This window comes from Ananas comosus, linkage group 3 (assembly GCF_001540865.1).
Source record: "Ananas comosus cultivar F153 linkage group 3, ASM154086v1, whole genome shotgun sequence".
Taxonomy (NCBI): domain Eukaryota; kingdom Viridiplantae; phylum Streptophyta; class Magnoliopsida; order Poales; family Bromeliaceae; genus Ananas; species Ananas comosus.
In genome coordinates, this window is record NC_033623.1 from 7,188,954 (window position 1) to 7,205,679 (window position 16,726).

The 16,726-nt window shown below is 41.8% G+C and overlaps 1 protein-coding gene across 1 annotated transcript; it reads left to right on the plus strand.

Moving 5' to 3' along the window:
- On the plus strand, positions 11,082–16,367 carry LOC109707250 (peroxygenase-like). The gene is made up of 6 exons (XM_020228395.1): positions 11,082–11,313; positions 12,144–12,293; positions 12,468–12,553; positions 13,683–13,777; positions 15,141–15,266; positions 16,080–16,367. The coding sequence occupies exons 1-6, from the start codon at positions 11,202–11,204 to the stop codon at positions 16,228–16,230; spliced, it is 720 nt and encodes a 239-aa protein (XP_020083984.1). The 5' UTR covers positions 11,082–11,201; the 3' UTR covers positions 16,231–16,367.

A 16,726-nucleotide genomic window follows, 5' to 3' on the forward strand; every position in this document is an offset into this window, starting at 1 on the left:
GGCTCGCCACTCAGCGTTTGGTGGAGCTATGGGTTGGTGGTGGAGTTATCTAGGAGGAGACGCGGAGAGCGACGGATGGCTTCGGGGCGAGGAGTTACTGTGGACTAGGGGTTCAAGGGAGTTCTTCTTGGCGCAGCCAGTTTCTGGGACCAGGTGGCCGTTCATAGAAGGAAGATGGAGCGAAATTGCGCAGCTTGCGCGCAGGGATGAGGCGGTCATTGGCTGAGTGACGAGGCAGGGAGTTTTCCGGGATACGGTAGCACTGTGTACCGTTGTTGTGCGGAGGAGCGGAGCGAGGACAGCAGGCGCCGCATCTGGCCGCTTGAGCGCGGTTGGCGGCTCTTCGTATATTGCCGGTTGGTAAGTCTTCGCCTCCAGACCTACGGGGAGTTGTGGATCGGCTGGTTGATAGGTGGAGGGCAGAGCGGCGATCTTGGCAGGGAGCGTTGGCGAGAGCTTCGGCAGAAAAGGGTGAAGGGCGAAGAGGTCCCGTGTGGGGCTGGAGGTGGGGGCGTTGCGAGGTCAGACGAAGTCAGTGGGAGCCGTGAGGCGGCATCCCAGGAGCAGGGGCCAGTCGCGGGGTGGGGGAGTGGGGCTGTGGTTCTGTACTCAACTGAGGGACGGGCCGATCGGCAGGCTCCGCCGCTTCGTGGATCGTGGTGGCGGTGTTTTTTTTTTTTTGTTCGATTATCCGCATGGTGTGATATGTACACGCAGCGGGGGGCGATGTTTGTGTTGGTGGTGCAAGGAGGCCACTTCCAGTCGGAGGGGCGCGCCTAGGGGAGGTCTTTGTTCTTAGGCTTTGTGATCTTTTTTTTTGGCGGATTTTTGGCATGTTAGTATGCGTGTTTTTTTGGGTTTCGTGTCTTGTCATGTGTGGGATATCTTTTTCACGGGCAGGGCGGCGCAGTTGATGTATTGCTTGTATGTTTTTTTGTTTTTTCTTACATTGTGGTTTGCTGAGTGTGTGGATGTATCGCTTGTGCATATTTGTGTGAGATTTGCGTTGCAGCCAGGGAATCGTTTTGTCGTATGAGGAGTGTTTATTGGTTGTTGTGTTGTTATTTTCGAGTGTGATGATGTTTGATATTTCTGGTTTTTTGAGGTGCATTGTTTCAGTATGTGACCTCGCAGCCTTGCGAGTGCATTGCATCTTCTTTTTTTGGGTGGTCGGTCGATTGTGTGTTTTTACTCGATTTCATCTGTTCTATTATCTATTCGGTGTATTTTGTTTGTTGGGTTTTTTGTTTGTTATGTCTCCTCCTCTCTGTGCTCATGTTAGGGTATGAGATGTGGTTTCTGTGTGCTGTTGATTTGCTTTTGCTGGTTGATTGGTATGTTTTTTGATTTGTGTTTGTTGTTGTTGCTTAGATGTTTGTTTGGTTGATCTATTTATTTGTCCGATTTTCGTGTAGAATTTGTTCTATTTACTTTATTTTTTGTGCCGGCAGTGCGTGAGGGGGTTTCTATGTATGGGATCGGTTTGCGATGGATGATTAGGCTGCTTCTCGGCTCTGGGCAGTTGATTAGGTAGAGGCTTGCGTTGCTCTCTTATTTTGTTTACTTGTTGTGTTGCGGGGTTGATACTGAGAGTCGCCTAGATTGAGATGGTTTATCCCGTTATGGGTGCGGGGTGAGTGTTGGATATTTGTTTCAGCGGAGTCGAGGCAGCTCTTCTGTTTTAGGATGATTTTTGATTTTGTTGTGTTTTGTATGATGTGTTTCTTTTCGGGACCCTGTTAACGTCCGCAAGGTCTCAAAGGTCGCTCCTATTTTATGTAGGAGATCTTGCTTAACTAGCATGAATGGATTAGGCGGATGATCTAGTGTACGATTGATCTTGTGACATGAGGTTGTTGTTGTTTGTGTTCTGTAGTGTTCACTTTGGGTGGTATTTTCTGTCCGTGGTATATTATTATGTAAGTGTGTTGTTTTTTTGTTTACGGTGAATGTTTTTTTTATTTGTTTATTGATATATAGATGATATAGTTATTTTTTCGGTTATATTGATGATATTTTGATAGTTCTTGGTATATCTTGTTGTTTTTATTCTATAGTGATCTTTGCATTCTTGTTAGTTTCAGTTTATGTTTTATTTGGAGGAGGATGTGTCGTATTTTTTAGAGACACGGGTGGGATGATTTTGATGTGATTTGTGTAGGGTGGTAGGGCGTTGGGGTCTTTTTTTTTTATTTAGTTTGGTGGGGATTTATGATGACCTGTTTTCACCGTTACTTAGACGGTTTATAGTGGTGGTCATCGAGCGACGCCGCGTTTAGTGTATTCCGGATGAGGTGCGCGTCACGAGTGAACATTAGGAGACGTTGTCTTCAGAAGTCTTTGGGAAGAGAAACTCGTAGCCAAGTTAAATAGTTGGTGAGTTGTGTGTTTAGAGAGGGGGTTTTTGGGCCAGTGTGATTTCTGCAGGGCATTCGCCCGGTGGACCCGAGGAAATTGAGGCTATCAAGGATTGGCCGGAGGCCGAAAGCGATGTCAGGGCAGATTGGATGCATTCTTGATGTTAGCGGCTGACTATCGACGGGGTTCGTTGGAGGATTGCAACAGTCGTGGTCTACGTCCCTGACAGAGCTACGCGATAGAAGTAGGAGAGAGCGAGTTTATTGGGAATGATGCGGTTGGTGAAAGGAGCTTCCAAGAGTTGAAGCGACGAGTATTGGGACGACGCCGGATTCTTGTAGCTGCTGGTGTGTGCGGGAGGCTGTAGAGTGCAGAGGTGATGTGGATTGTATAGGTGATGCTTCCTTTAATAGATTGGCGTGTGATTTGATCAGACGAAAGTGATCGCGTATGAATTGCATTGAAGGATTTGGTGAGGAGATACTGTCGATACCATGAGCTTGGGAGGTTGGCGGCGGGCCGTGGCTGGATGTTTTTGCATGAAGCGCTTATGCGCCATGTACGTCGCGTATGGAGAGCGATGCAAAAAGTATTACGGTAGTCACAGAGCTAAAGGGTATTATTCACTCAGAAGAGTTGAATTTGAGGTGGCAGCGCAGTAGGTTGGGAGTATCGAAGGTTATGATTTGAGCATACTTGTACCCGGCAAGGCTTAAGTGCGGTGGGCGGAGTGGCGCGCTCAGTAGATGGTGAGCTAAGCCTCTTTATTTATTTGTTTTTTTTTTGTGTTGTTCTTTTGCGGCGTTGGGGTTACTCACGTCGTTGGGATCGAGCGGATGAGGACGCGGGTTGGAGTTGGAGGCGCGTGGGGCTCGCTGATTGACACCGTTTGAGCTGATGCAGCTTCTAGTGGTCAACATGACCTTTTTGAAAAGGATTAAGAAAAGCAGCTTCGCAAGCTTGGAGTGTGCAGAAAGATTCGACTAAATATGGTTGAATGGTTGCACGGTGAATTCACTTTTAGACGGTGATGGATTGATGCGTTCCAGCGACGACGTTTTGTGAGGCGCGGGCTTGGGCGTGTTCAGGAAGAGGATATTTCTTCAGGAAGAACCGGACGTGCATGCGTAGTAAATCGATACATCCGGGAGGCACCAAGATGTACAAGGACTTGAAGTTGCTTTACTGGTGGCCCGGGATGAAAAAGGATGTTGGTGAGTTTGTTGCTAGATGTTTAACTTGCCAACAGGTGAAGGCTGAGCACCGAGTTCCTGCAGGAAAGTTGCAGAGCCTACTGATTCCAGTGTGGAAATGGGAAAAGATCACCATGGATTTCGTGATGGGATTGCCTCGCTCACAGGCCGGGCATAACGCTATTTGGGTGATTGTGGATAGATTGACGAAATCGGCACATTTCATACCTATCCACACTACTTGGACTGGTGAGAGACTCGAACAGGTTTATTTGGATGAGATTGTGCGATTGCACGGGGTACCTACTTCTATAGTATTGGATCGAGATCCCCGTTTTGTATCCCACGTTTGGAGGAGCTTACAGGACGCTTTGGGTACGCGCTTGGACTTCAGTACTGCTTTCCACCCCCAGAGTGACTGGCAGTCGAAGCACACAATACAGACTCTCGAGGATATGCTTCGAGCCTGCGTGATTGACTTCTAGGGAGGATGGTCGCGACATCTACCGATAGCAGAGTTTGCTTATAACAACAGTTATCAAGCAAGCATCAAGATGGCACCGTTCGAGGCACTCTATGGACGGAAGTGTAGATCGCCACTTCATTGGAGTGAAGTTGGCGAGAGATTGGCTTTAGGCCCTGAAGTGCTTCAGGAAGCAGAGGACAGGGTTCGCATTGCTCGGGAGCGATTGTTGGCGGCCCAGAGTAGGCAGAGGAGTTATGCTGATCGGCGTCGACGAGACTTGGAGTTTCTGATTGGAGATCACGTCTTCTTGAAAGTCTCGCCGACCCGAGGGATTAGAAGATTTGGAATCCGAGGTAAGTTGAGCCCCCGATATATTGGACCGTATGAGATTTTGGAACGTGTAGGCCCGGTAGTGTATAGACTTGCTCTACCGCCAAACCTATCGGGTGTACACAATGTATTCCATGTATCGGTCCTACGGAAGTACATCCATGATCCGACTTACGTGTTGGACGCCACTTCTTTGGAGCTGAGGGATGACTTGAGCTTTGAGGAGCAACCTTTGAGGATTTTGGCTCGCGAGGTAAAACGATTGCGGAACCGTGAGATTCCCTACGTGAAGGTGCTTTGGAGCAACCACGACAAGCGCGAGGCCACTTGGGAGCTGGAGAGCGCACTGAGGGAGCGCTATCCCCATCTTTTTCAGATGGAGGCTTGAGGTACTTGTCATTTCGAGTTTCGCGGATGAAACTCCTTTTTAGGAGGGGTGAATGTAATACACTGGACCTTTGCAATTTGCGAGGTTCGAGTGCTTGGATGTATTTCGAGCTTTTCCACACTTGGTGGAGGGTTGTAGAATGTTTTTCGACCTAAAAAGTTCGAAAACTGGAATTCTGGACAAGTCCTGAGAGTTTTTCACTCTCGGGGACCGGTCCCTGGAAGGAGAGACCGGTCCCCCCAGTGAGCAGTGTGCGCAGCCGGCAAGGCAACCGGTCCCGTGCGGGGAGAGACCGGTTCCCGAACGTTGGTTTCTCGGGTTCGACACGAGAGACCGGTCCCTCGCAGGGAGAGACCGATCCCTCTGGGCGAAAACTGCCCAGACCGGGCTGTTGCAATTTTGAGTTTTTGAGGGGTCTCTCTGGATTTTGTTACACTAGATGGGCTTATTAGCCATTTCCCTCTCTTCCCTCTCTCATTTTCTCATTCTCACCCTCTCCCTACACCTTCTAGAGAGAGAAGAAGAAGAAGGAGGAGAAAACGAAGAGGAGCTTGCTTGAGGGAGCTTGGAGCTCAACCCCTTCCTCCCCTTTCCACCCTTGCAAGGCTTAGAGCTTGCTTATAGAGCTTAGTGGTGGACCAATCTTCAACCCTAGAAGATTTGGAGCTTGTTTGGAGGCATCTTGGGAGGTTAGTACCTTGATTCTACCCTTTGATCCTTATTTTGGTAGATTTTACCTATGGAACCCTAAAATGGATATTAGGGTTGATTTTGGGGCTTTTTGATTTAGGGCTTTTGAGGCTAGATTTCTTGGATTAGAACCCTTCTTTGGGTTAGATTGGAAGGATCCTAACCTTCTTTTGAAGCTTGGAAGTGAATTGCTACTCCCTAGGTGAGTTTTTGCCCTATTCTTGTGATTGTTAATGTTTGAGCCTAGAGTTGCTCATAATGCTTGTGTATCTCATCGCTCAATACTTTTAGGGTATTTTGAGACTCGTGGACAACTCCCCACGCGACGGTTCGGTGGGTTTGACCTAACCACATAATGAAAAAATCCTATTGTTGATGTTTTAAATGTCGTAAAATGAAAAAGCATGCATATTCTTGTTATATGTATTTATTGTGAATTTTTGAATGCTTAAAATATCCATGTTACATATAGTAAAATTTTGGACCTCTATGTAGTGGAGAGCATGCATGTGTGAGATAGCATTCTGGTTGAGATTGAAACTAAGATCCCTATTATGAAAATGAACCTTGCTTTCATGCGTTTAGCTTATAGGCCAATTGTGACATCGGGGATTTTTGGGAGCCTAGAGAGGCTTAAGGACTTAGACTATTCGAGAGATTGGGCCAATGTCATAAAGAGGCATTGGGCACGGGCTAAAGTGAACCTTGCTATTATCGTCTTAATTGGAATATGGAACATGAATTGGGCATTATTAGTTGTGATGCTTAAGTGTTATAAAGAGGCACTAAGCAAGTGGGTGTTGGGATATCACTTTGTGACATAGAGCTAGACCGTTGGGTTAAGATTGAGTATAGATAGCCAAATTGATTTACCTCAATTTCAATTGGCTCATTAGGAACAGGGGCTTGCCCCGAGACATCAGCTGAAGGTGTTTCTTCGGTTCCCCTTCTAGAATGTCAGTCGAAGGCATGTCTTCGGCTCTTTTCTCTGAAATATCAGCCGAAGAAATACCTTCGGCTCTCTTAGACTGCGGTTTCTTAGTAACCGACTTGCGCCGTTTTGGAGGTAGTGGAGAAGAAAATTGTTTGGTTTCAATCAGTCTTTTCTCTGAAGCTGGGACCAATAAAGAAGTTGAAATTGATTGCATATAAAATGGATAAAGATGAAATAAGTATGAGTTATGTTAAGAAAAGAAAATTAAAATAAAAGCAAAGTTTATTATAGAAGAAGAAGGCGGGACATCAGAGGTATGATCGAAAGTCTCCTCTGGTTCTTCTTTCGGTACAGATGGAGCAGCGGGATCAACCGAAAAATCTTTGCTTGGGAAGGGTACCGCTGTCTCTGGGAGATAAGTAAGTAAGAATTATGTTTAAAAAGGAAAATAATTATAAGCAAGAGTTGTACCAATTGGGTGAATAGCCTGGTGGTATGCCTGTGTCGTGGATAAGTTGAAGATGTGATCGACAAAATGATCCCAAGTAACGGTATAACGGAAACCTACCACCCCTGTATAATTCGGCCTGAAGCTTACTAATTTGAAGAACCGCCGAAGGTGATTCCCCATGGCCGAAATCCGATCAGCTTCGTCTATGCTTTTAGTAGGGGGTCGGTTAATGACAGTATTGGCCGTGAAGAATTTGGCTGGAGCAGGGATATTCACTGGCACGAGAAGAAGCCAGTTCGCCTTGAATGGCCTCATACCTCGCTAGAAACCAAAGCGGGCCAGTGACACGGTTAGCAAATGGAGACCAAGAAATGAGGAAATGAGGACGAGATTCATAAAATATTTTAAAATAAGTGAGAAAATCAGAATGGTGGCCTGATGTCATTGGCTGAGGACAGCCGAGAGCTAACCCATAAGAGTCAAAATAAGCAGCCGAACTTAGATCTAAAGAGTTTCAGCACAAATTAGGAAAATATATTTGCAAAAACATTTGTAAAAGCCAGAAAACACCACAACCCGAATTGATTGTTACACCGTCTCCAGAGGGCAGTGGTTTGATGGAATCAAAAATTTTTCTATAGAAAAAAGCAAGAAAATAGGGTCCTAAAGGTAATTTATCGCCGTTAGTTAAATCAACGGCGAAGGGACGAAGTCCCGATTGATTTTCTGCGAACGAGTGCAGAAGAGATTGTGACACAACCGATATAGGAGGAACGCAGTATGTTCCTTCCTAGTAACCGCGGTAGGAAATTTCCCTGCAAATTTGCGGAGAAATTTGGAATAAGCTAAATCATTGAGGTCAAGGTGAGCCTCAAAGTCGGATACGCCATCAGGGTTGTAAGCCATAAAGAGGGTGACTCCATGAGGGCGTAAACCAATGATGGCGGCTACATCAAAAAGAGTTGGGATAAGAGGTCCACCTTTGAAAAGAAAAATATTGGAAACAGTAGACCAGAAACAGAGAGTAGAAGCTAAAAAAAGATTGTCGACTACAAGGAGATGCCGAGATAATCGAATGGCTTCATAGATACCAACTTCCCGCCAAAACTCACCATAGACAGCCTCCACTCGGTCTAACCAAGCCAAGTAGGCATCTAGGACACTTGGCCAAGTTCTAAGGCTTTTTCCTGTCGAAGCCGATGAGTACCAAGAGTGGAGATGAATGGATTTGGCCATCAAAGGAAGACCGTCGCTAGAAATCTTTGACAGCCGGTTCTTCGGTAAAGGAGGGACCTAAGATGAATCTAGTAGGGTCCGAAGAGAGATATGGTTTAAGTAGGGTATAATCCAGTGACGGAAGAGAAGGTAAAGGCGAAAGCGGCGCCATTGCTGAAAGAAAAAGAAAAATCTGAAGGGTCGAGAAGAAGGAAATGGGTCAAGCTCAGAGATGAAGAAGAGGTCGGAGAAAACAAAGAGGAACAAAGAGAAGGCGAAGAAAACGAGACCTTAGTTAAAAAGGAACGAAGAAAGAGAAAGCTTGGCGAAGAAGAAAAGGAGCCATCCTGTCGAAATCGATTCCCGAGATCGGCTATAATGATGAAAAGACGGCGGCAATTAAGATGACCTAATTAATGCCACAGATAAGACAAAAAGAGATGGCGGATCGTGGCCGTAGAAGAGAAGTGGACGGCTGAGGCGAAACTGTACAGAGAATTTGAAATTAATTGGATCGGGAGTCACGCCTCGGATTATGCCAGCTACCGAAGCGTTAGTTCGGAAGCTACCGAGGGGGCAATTGTTGGGCCAATAAGGCGCGGACACGCTGTACCCCGGCACACCACAGCGGTTTTATTTAAGAATAGTAATTTTGCTGTGCACCGGGTGCATCAGAAAAGATTTTAAACAAATCACCACGCAAATTAAGAAAGTTATAGTAACCGCAGGCAGTTCCAAGCGGTTTCTGATCGGCTGGAAGTGGCCCGAGAAAATAGGAGTAGTGGCCGATCATGGATAATGGGATAACTGATCAATAGGGGCAATCATAAATAGGCCAATAATACCCTGAAAAGTGGTATTTTTCCCGAGAATAGAAGACCACCCTTATTTCCTTGCAATTTACTCGCATTTTCTAGGAGTAGTCTACTTGTAATTTTTCACTTTCCTGTATTTACTGCTTTTCCCTAGGAGTAGAAGAAACTAGATCAACCGAGTCTGTATGCCCATAGGCACACTCGATCCCTGTATTTTTTCCACCAGTCCGTTTCAATATTTTTAAAGGCTTTCGGCTCTTCAAGCCGACCAATCACTGTGTTTTCATCCATTCGGCTCTTTGGCCGACCCTAATTTCTGTGCAGTTCGTACATTCGGCTCATCCAGCCGAACCGATTCCATAGTAGAAATTTTCGAACCCGGCTGATCCGATCCCTCGTCAGCCGAATCGTTTGATCCAGTCGAAGGGCGCAAACTTCGAGGGTCACTGATCGTAGCCGTTCTGCTTCCCGACACGCTTCCCTAGGAGGATCTTTGACCAGGTCGAAGAAGGGAGAATTCGACTCCTAACAGTGAGGATTGAAATTAATGTATCTCCTGCACTTTTTTTTGTGCCAAATTTTAATTAAAAGAATTAAAAGATGGCGACATTGCTGAAAAAGGCCTCATCTGTGTCCTTAAGTTCTCGAAATTTCTATTTCTTAGCGACTCAAAAGCATGTTTCTTACAGAGACTTTTATTGTTTTCAAGTAGCTAGATAAGAAACACGCACGCATGCTGGCATTTAAAAAATTAAGTATGTTTTGTGAAAAAATTGTTTTATATATTCATTTGTTTATTTTAACTAGTATACGTGTAGACTCATATGCCACAGGCATATGCATGCTTTAAGCAAAAACTTTATTTAATTTATATGAGCCAAACAAACAGCAGAGGATGGGTGTCTATATTACACTCTTGTGTGGGTGCAATAAGATGTAGCGGTGCGTATGGTTCACGTTGGTTTGGATTACGAGATAAATTCGATTTTATTTCGGTTGTTCAGTGTGAACGCTTAAATTCTCGCAGATGTATGACAGGTTCATCACGTAACCGCTACTGCTACGTGTCCAAAACAGTCCAACGCAGCTTATATACTTTAGCGCCTGCCCATGCTTTCCCCCCCAACTCAAAAATAAAACGCCTGCTCTCTCTCTCTCTCTCTCTCTCTCTCTCTCTCTCTCTCTCTCTCTCTCTCTATATATATATATATATATAACTCTCTCTCTCTCTCTCTCTATATATATATATATTATATATATGCATACATACAACATAAAATGTTCGAGGATCAACTAAAAATTTGGGGTCGGAGCCAATAATGCTGTGTACGCCAGGTGTGCATGCAGATTGCAAATAATTTCTCCTTGGGGACACTTGGGTAAGGCCATGGTGTCCATGTGTCCCTTCCGAATTGTCGTGAATTTATTCCTTCCACCTAGTGCCTACGTACATTTTTGTATATATATAGTCCTCGAACATTCCGCTAGATTTGACTATTGATCTCTAAAGTTTACATTTTAATATTAGTAACTAAACACTTAAATAAAATTAAATAAAATAGTATTATTTCAGTGCCTAGAACTTGTTTACTGTTGAGGATAAGCTAGAGCTTACATTCAGTGCCTATATATTACTTATTTAGCAATTATTTATTTCATTGCATATTTTAAACTTACTATTCATTGAGAAAGGTTAAACTTTAAATTACAAAAATCGATCGAGTGGATAAAAAATCAACAAAAGTTATAGCGTACAAAAATAAAACAAAGTAGAGGTAAGAACTAATTTTTACTTGACAGTAAGAACTACAATGAAGTGTGTTTATATATAGTTTACAAATTGAAACGAAATATTGTGAAAAGTTTAGAATTTTTAATGTCAAAGTTGTAAGTTTTGAGTCACACGTTCAGGAATAAGCAGCGCAATTTTGCATTTTGTATATTATCTTTGCAATTGTTTTAACTTCTCTTTATTCATAATGCGCCCTGTACATCTATAGCTAGGCATCAATCATACATCATATACTTTATGTAGTATTAATTTTTTTTTTCTGTAACATCGATTTACACCATGTAGTATTGTAATTTATAAGGTAGCATTTTATCTAAAACACGTCGCCTTTTCAACTCCAGTACTAGTATATAATTTACGAAACTCACACGTAGTTTGCCCCTCCCGTTTTTCTTGTGCTTTGCCTCTGCCTCCACCTTTGCCTCCTGTTGTCTCTCTTTTTAGTATATATACATATATCTAAGGCTTTTCCTTACCTTAGCCAATAAGAGAGGGAAGGAAAAGAGAGAGCTAGAGGAAGGCGAGTTAGAGGAAGCGGCTTTGATCGGTAAGTAAGCTGAACACTGAACATGACGTCGGAGGTGAAGGACGCAACGTCGACATCGGCAGTGGCGGAGCAGGCGCCTGTGACGGCGGTGCGACCCGTCCAACGAGATCTCGAGCAGCACATTCCTAAGCCTTGTAATTTTGATCAAATTTTTGCACCGTTTTCTTCAACTGCATGCATGCTTTTGAGGCCTTTTTTTCAGTCAATTCAGTGCCGTCTCTCTCTGTCGTTGGGATGCGTCTTAGGTTCCTAAATCTATATTTATTGTTTTGACATAGTTTTTTTGTTTTTTTTGTTTTTTTTCCTTTTTTTTGTTTTTTGTGGGTCCTGAATTTTGGTCAGATTTTATTACATTTGGTTCGAGAGCTTCTAATATATGTTTGATTCATTAAGCGTTTCAAACTTTTGGAAGTAATCCATTGTAAAAAGTTTTGTCTTAGGGTAAACAAATAAGTAAAAATAAACAACATTTATGTATATATGCATCGGTGCACTGCATATTCACCAAGCCTTGGTTTAGATATCTCACACAGTTTCAGCTAGCGCCCAACCTCCAATTTCTCGGCAGAAAATGTTGCTAACTAATTAGACCTAAGACGATGCAGGATAGAAGAACGTAACTTCAGTCATTTTGGTTTTTGTTTGAGAGGATAAAAGAAGAGGCGGGATCTATTCCTAATTATTAATGGGACTTATCCGGGAATCTCAATGAACCCCCAAAAACGACCAAAAAAAAAAAAAGATCTATAGAACAAAATAGTTTTGGAAGTTCGGAGATCGAATTGTAAATATATACTCTGTCTAATAATAAGAATTTCAAGGATGAATAGAAGAAGTGTGGGTAAAAGTGAGGTGACCAGCGATCCAATTAATTGACTCTTTTTAATTTCTTTGAAAAGTACTTAATCTCAATTTCCAAATTTTGTACTTACAATGATTTTGCTGCATATATATATTTATTCAGACTTGGCACGAGCTCTAGCTGCACCGGACATGTATCATCCCGAGGGAACAAAGGATAAGAAGCACCACCAGATGAGCGTTCTTCAGCAACATGTAGCGTTTTTCGACCGCGATAATAATGGCATTATCTACCCACGGGAAACTTATGCAGGTCACTAATTAATTAGTACTATATATATTAAACTACCAAATCTCAAAACTGGAGAAAATATAATTACCTCACAAAAGTTTAGTTAGTCGGTTTCGATCGTGCTTTATTTTTCTTTTCCTTCCTACCTTTAACAATTCATATACAATTTGGTGCATAATAAATTTTGAATTTCAGGTTTTCGGACGCTCGGTTTCAATGTGATAGCATCATTGGTGTTGTCCATACTTATAAATGTAGCTCTTAGCTACCCAACACTACCAGTGAGTTTCAGCCTTTGTTATGAGACATAAATTGTTCAATTCTCATTCTAATATTGCCATGCCTCCGCAATAAGGAAATGGTGAAATTGTACTATATATATCCTTGTCATTTAAGTTTCACTTAGTCCTTGAAATTTTAAGTTGGACCAAACTTTTGAAATGTTCTTTGTTGGTCCTTAGAAAAACTAATTATTGTCTGCTCCTGCTGCATCTGTATATATATGTAAGCCGCAAATTCATCGACCATTCGTCTTATACTTTTAAGTCAATATAATTTTTAAGTAGTGAAAAGATGCCAGTTAAATGGATGGTTCATATTATATGTGTGATAGAGTAATTAAGGGACCAATTGATGCATGGGAAATAAATATTCGAATCTATGTATCACGGATACTTCTATAAGTCTCGCATGTCTGCGCCGGACGCACGCGTGTCTGTGTCAGACACGTGTCCTATGTGGACACTCTTTAGACGCCCATTTAATGCCGGTCTATAGCACATACAACTATATATATAATATAAGATGATAAATATTTTAGTTTTTTGATTAATGCATATAATTTTATTTGATAATATAAATAAATTGTATATATGATGGAGAATTTTTTTTCTTAAAAATCTATGAACTATCAATGAAAATTTAACTAACTTTTCATTCGTAATAAAAATATAACAATATTTTACCAAAATAAATATGTTATATATAATAAAAATATATTATTATATTAATACTATTATATTAGCAGGTTACATGTCGTGTCTGTGTCTTAATTTTTTTGAAAGTTGTCGAGTCGCCGTGTTTGAATCGTGTCGTGTCTCGTATCCCGTGTCAATGTTCGTGACGTCTAGATTTGAATGCACCAAATACGAGCAATATCATTTATATAGTTTCTCAAAAGCTAAATGAGGAAATGGGCTAGAGTGAATGTTTCCCAAAGTTAGTTTGGATGATTGAGTATATGTCCGACTTAAAACGTTTTAAAGACCAATTTGAAGCTTGGGCAAAAGTTTTCGATAAGGATTAACAGAGTAATTTACCCATGATAGAAGGGATCTATTGATAAGTTGATCAGTGCGAAATTAACTCGGAGAATTATTGACTACAACTCATTTATTTTGTACTTTGTAGGGATGGATACCTTCTCCGTTATTCCCAATTTATGTCCACAATATTCACAAAGCTAAGCACGGCAGTGATTCGGGAACTTACGACACTGAGGGCAGGTATGCTATGCAAGTTTTTAATCATGATGACGGTTCTTGGTGTACCACGCATGCACGAGTTTATACAGATGTGCTATTTAAACTGAGTCACCTGTTTGAAAAAGTGCTATACTTTGATCTGAAATTCTCAGTAGTACTTTTACTGCGAAAGACAGAGAAATTTCAAATTAGGGCATTGAGTGGTATTTTAATCGTTTCGCTACAACATCAACTTTATAATGGTTAGTCCGGACTATGGAGGGTGGCAGATTGCTTTCAATTTTAAGTATCTGTGGGATTTTTCTCCGTATAAGAAACAAAAATGTACTACTAACTTTTCCATTATTTTGTTCTCTAAAGAAGTAGATCTACATATGGTTGGTATATTACAATCTAACCAACAATGAGAAGAATGAATAAGTTCATCTGCTGAGAAGTCAAACTCAATAGAATGTGCATTCAAAAAATAAAATTTTTTTTATTTATTATCCCTAGCACAAGTGGCAAAAGATTTGATGGTTGTTATATGAAGCCCCAAGCTCGAATTCTAGTTGCAGCTAAGTTCTTAAAAATTTTCTTTTGTTTTAAAATACCAGCTATATAATACCAAATTAAAGAGTCCTGGAAGGTTTGAAAGTCTCGAAAGCTCGTTCAACTTCCAAGGGAATGGAAGCTAAAGATTAGTTGTTCACTTGTTTGCCAAACGTATGGATGGTACGTAGTGCAGACGGCTTAATTAGCTGGCGCGCAACCTGCCTTGGCCCATCTGGAATTAATGGAGCGCTAATTAGAAGAAGATAGGTCAAATGTAGGACAAAGAATTTCAACCTCTAGATCTCATAGGGTTTGGGGCAGGTATATATAGATTTAAGCCAAACAATCTGCCGTAATTGGATCCCCCCTGAATTTGGTTTATATATTAGTGAACTGTGAAATGAATATATAGGTAAAAAAGATTGGATACATTTATATTATACAGTAATATTTTAAACCCTGTGACTGTGATGCCCTAGCTACTAGATGTAATTAGGGTGAAATGGGTTTCCAATTGAAGTGAGGAGGATTTTGTGAACTGGGGAGGGATAAACAGTATTATTAAACAAGATAGGATATGGAAAGTGTATAGAGTTCCATTTTCCTTTCACAGACGAGTACGCGGAGCTGCGCTAACTCCTACCTGCAGCTACCGATCGACCTGCGCTAACTCCTACCTGCAGCTACCGTTGCTAGCCCAGCTTCTGCTTGTTGCTTCTCGGCATATTCTTGGAGTCAGAGGAGAGAAACACTCCATCTTCGACGAAAATTAGTTTTATCTATGATCGTAAATTTACTAAAATTTATGGTGGACGTGGTGGATGTGTTGACTTTCTTTTTTTCTCCTCAGGTACATGCCGGTTAATTTTGAGAACATCTTCAGCAAGTACGCACGTACGGACCCAGATAAGATGACATTTCGGGAGATGTGGCAAATGACAGAAGGAAATCGAGAGGCGTATGATATTTTTGGGAGGTGAGCTCAAAATTAATTTGAATTAACTTTTTCTCTCTTTTCTGTCCCTGCTATTTAAGTCTTCTTATTACTAGTTACGCCAATGGCTAAGTATAATTTAATCTTTTCTCACAAGAGCTCCATGACATTGAGGACTAAAATTACAGAACGGGTATTGTTGTCAAGGTGTCGGTTAATCTGGTGCAGCAAATAGCAAATTTTCAAAAAGAAAAAAGAAAAAAATTGTACAGAAAATAATTAAGAATGCTTGATTTTCTTATCACAGTGATATTAACTGACCTAATAGAATAATTTATTGAAATGTGGTGAAATGTAAAGAAAAAGATAGAAAATGCATTTGTAAAGAAAAAAGTATAATCATACAATATGTATATAGTACATTCCTATGCTATTTCTTGCACTCTTATGGACACTGGCATATTTATTAAAATTTGCCTTCTTAATCTCTTCAAAAAAAAAAGAAAAAGATTTACAGTGTTGAAACCCCAATCTAACGGTGGTTCCACCAAGCCAGAGAGCCTGTTCCATCCATCGGCTCTCGATTTTCAGCATTAATTAATAGCACTGCTCTTATCAAAGTTCAATATATCCCTACATATTTCTTGGTTAACCAATTTTCCTAAGGTCCACAATTAGAAGCCAACAATTAATGAGAGTAAAATAAAGAGCTATCAACATATATTTACATATGATGTACCTGTTAAGCTTAAGTTCGATATGAAATACTTGTCAAGTTGTAACGTTGTAGCTGGTGTAACAAACTTCATCCATATGCCGCCTCCTAGAAGGTCGTAACGAGTTGAAATGTTTCAGGCTTGCAAGCAAGCTGGAGTGGACAGTTTTGTACGTCCTCGCACGAGATGGGGAAGGCTTCCTGCCCAGAGAGGCCGTTCGCTGCTGTTTCGATGGGAGCCTGTTCGAATACTGTGCTCAGCAGAGAGAATTGAATGATAAGCTGAACTAGTGCAGTTGGTCTATAGGTTTTTAAGTATGTTTGTGAGAATATGCATGTAATGGCACATTTTCTAATAGGCATAATAATTGGGTATATCTATCCCAGTTTAGTAATACTACTATAGTGGTGTGTTATGTTATTAAAAATATCATGTCTTGTAAAGTAACAGTTGATCAGAAAGCTAATTTGTCACGCCCCGGGACCGGCGGAGGCCCTCCCGGTAGCGTGCCCAGACCCGCCATATGTCTACACATATAAGGCGTCTACAATAAAAGCGGAAAGGATCCTACCCACTGAGGGACTCTATTCAGACTCGGACTGCTCCTGCAGTCCCGAATTTTCCTCCCCTCTAACACTCTAGGGTCTATCAGGATATATACTCTATATTATCCCGATTTGAGAATTGGGCCGAATTCGTAAAACCCACCACCGATCTGGGTTCTCCAATTCTCTCAATTCGCACGATCCTGCCCTCATCAGGATTCTACCCACTGGGGGACCCTTC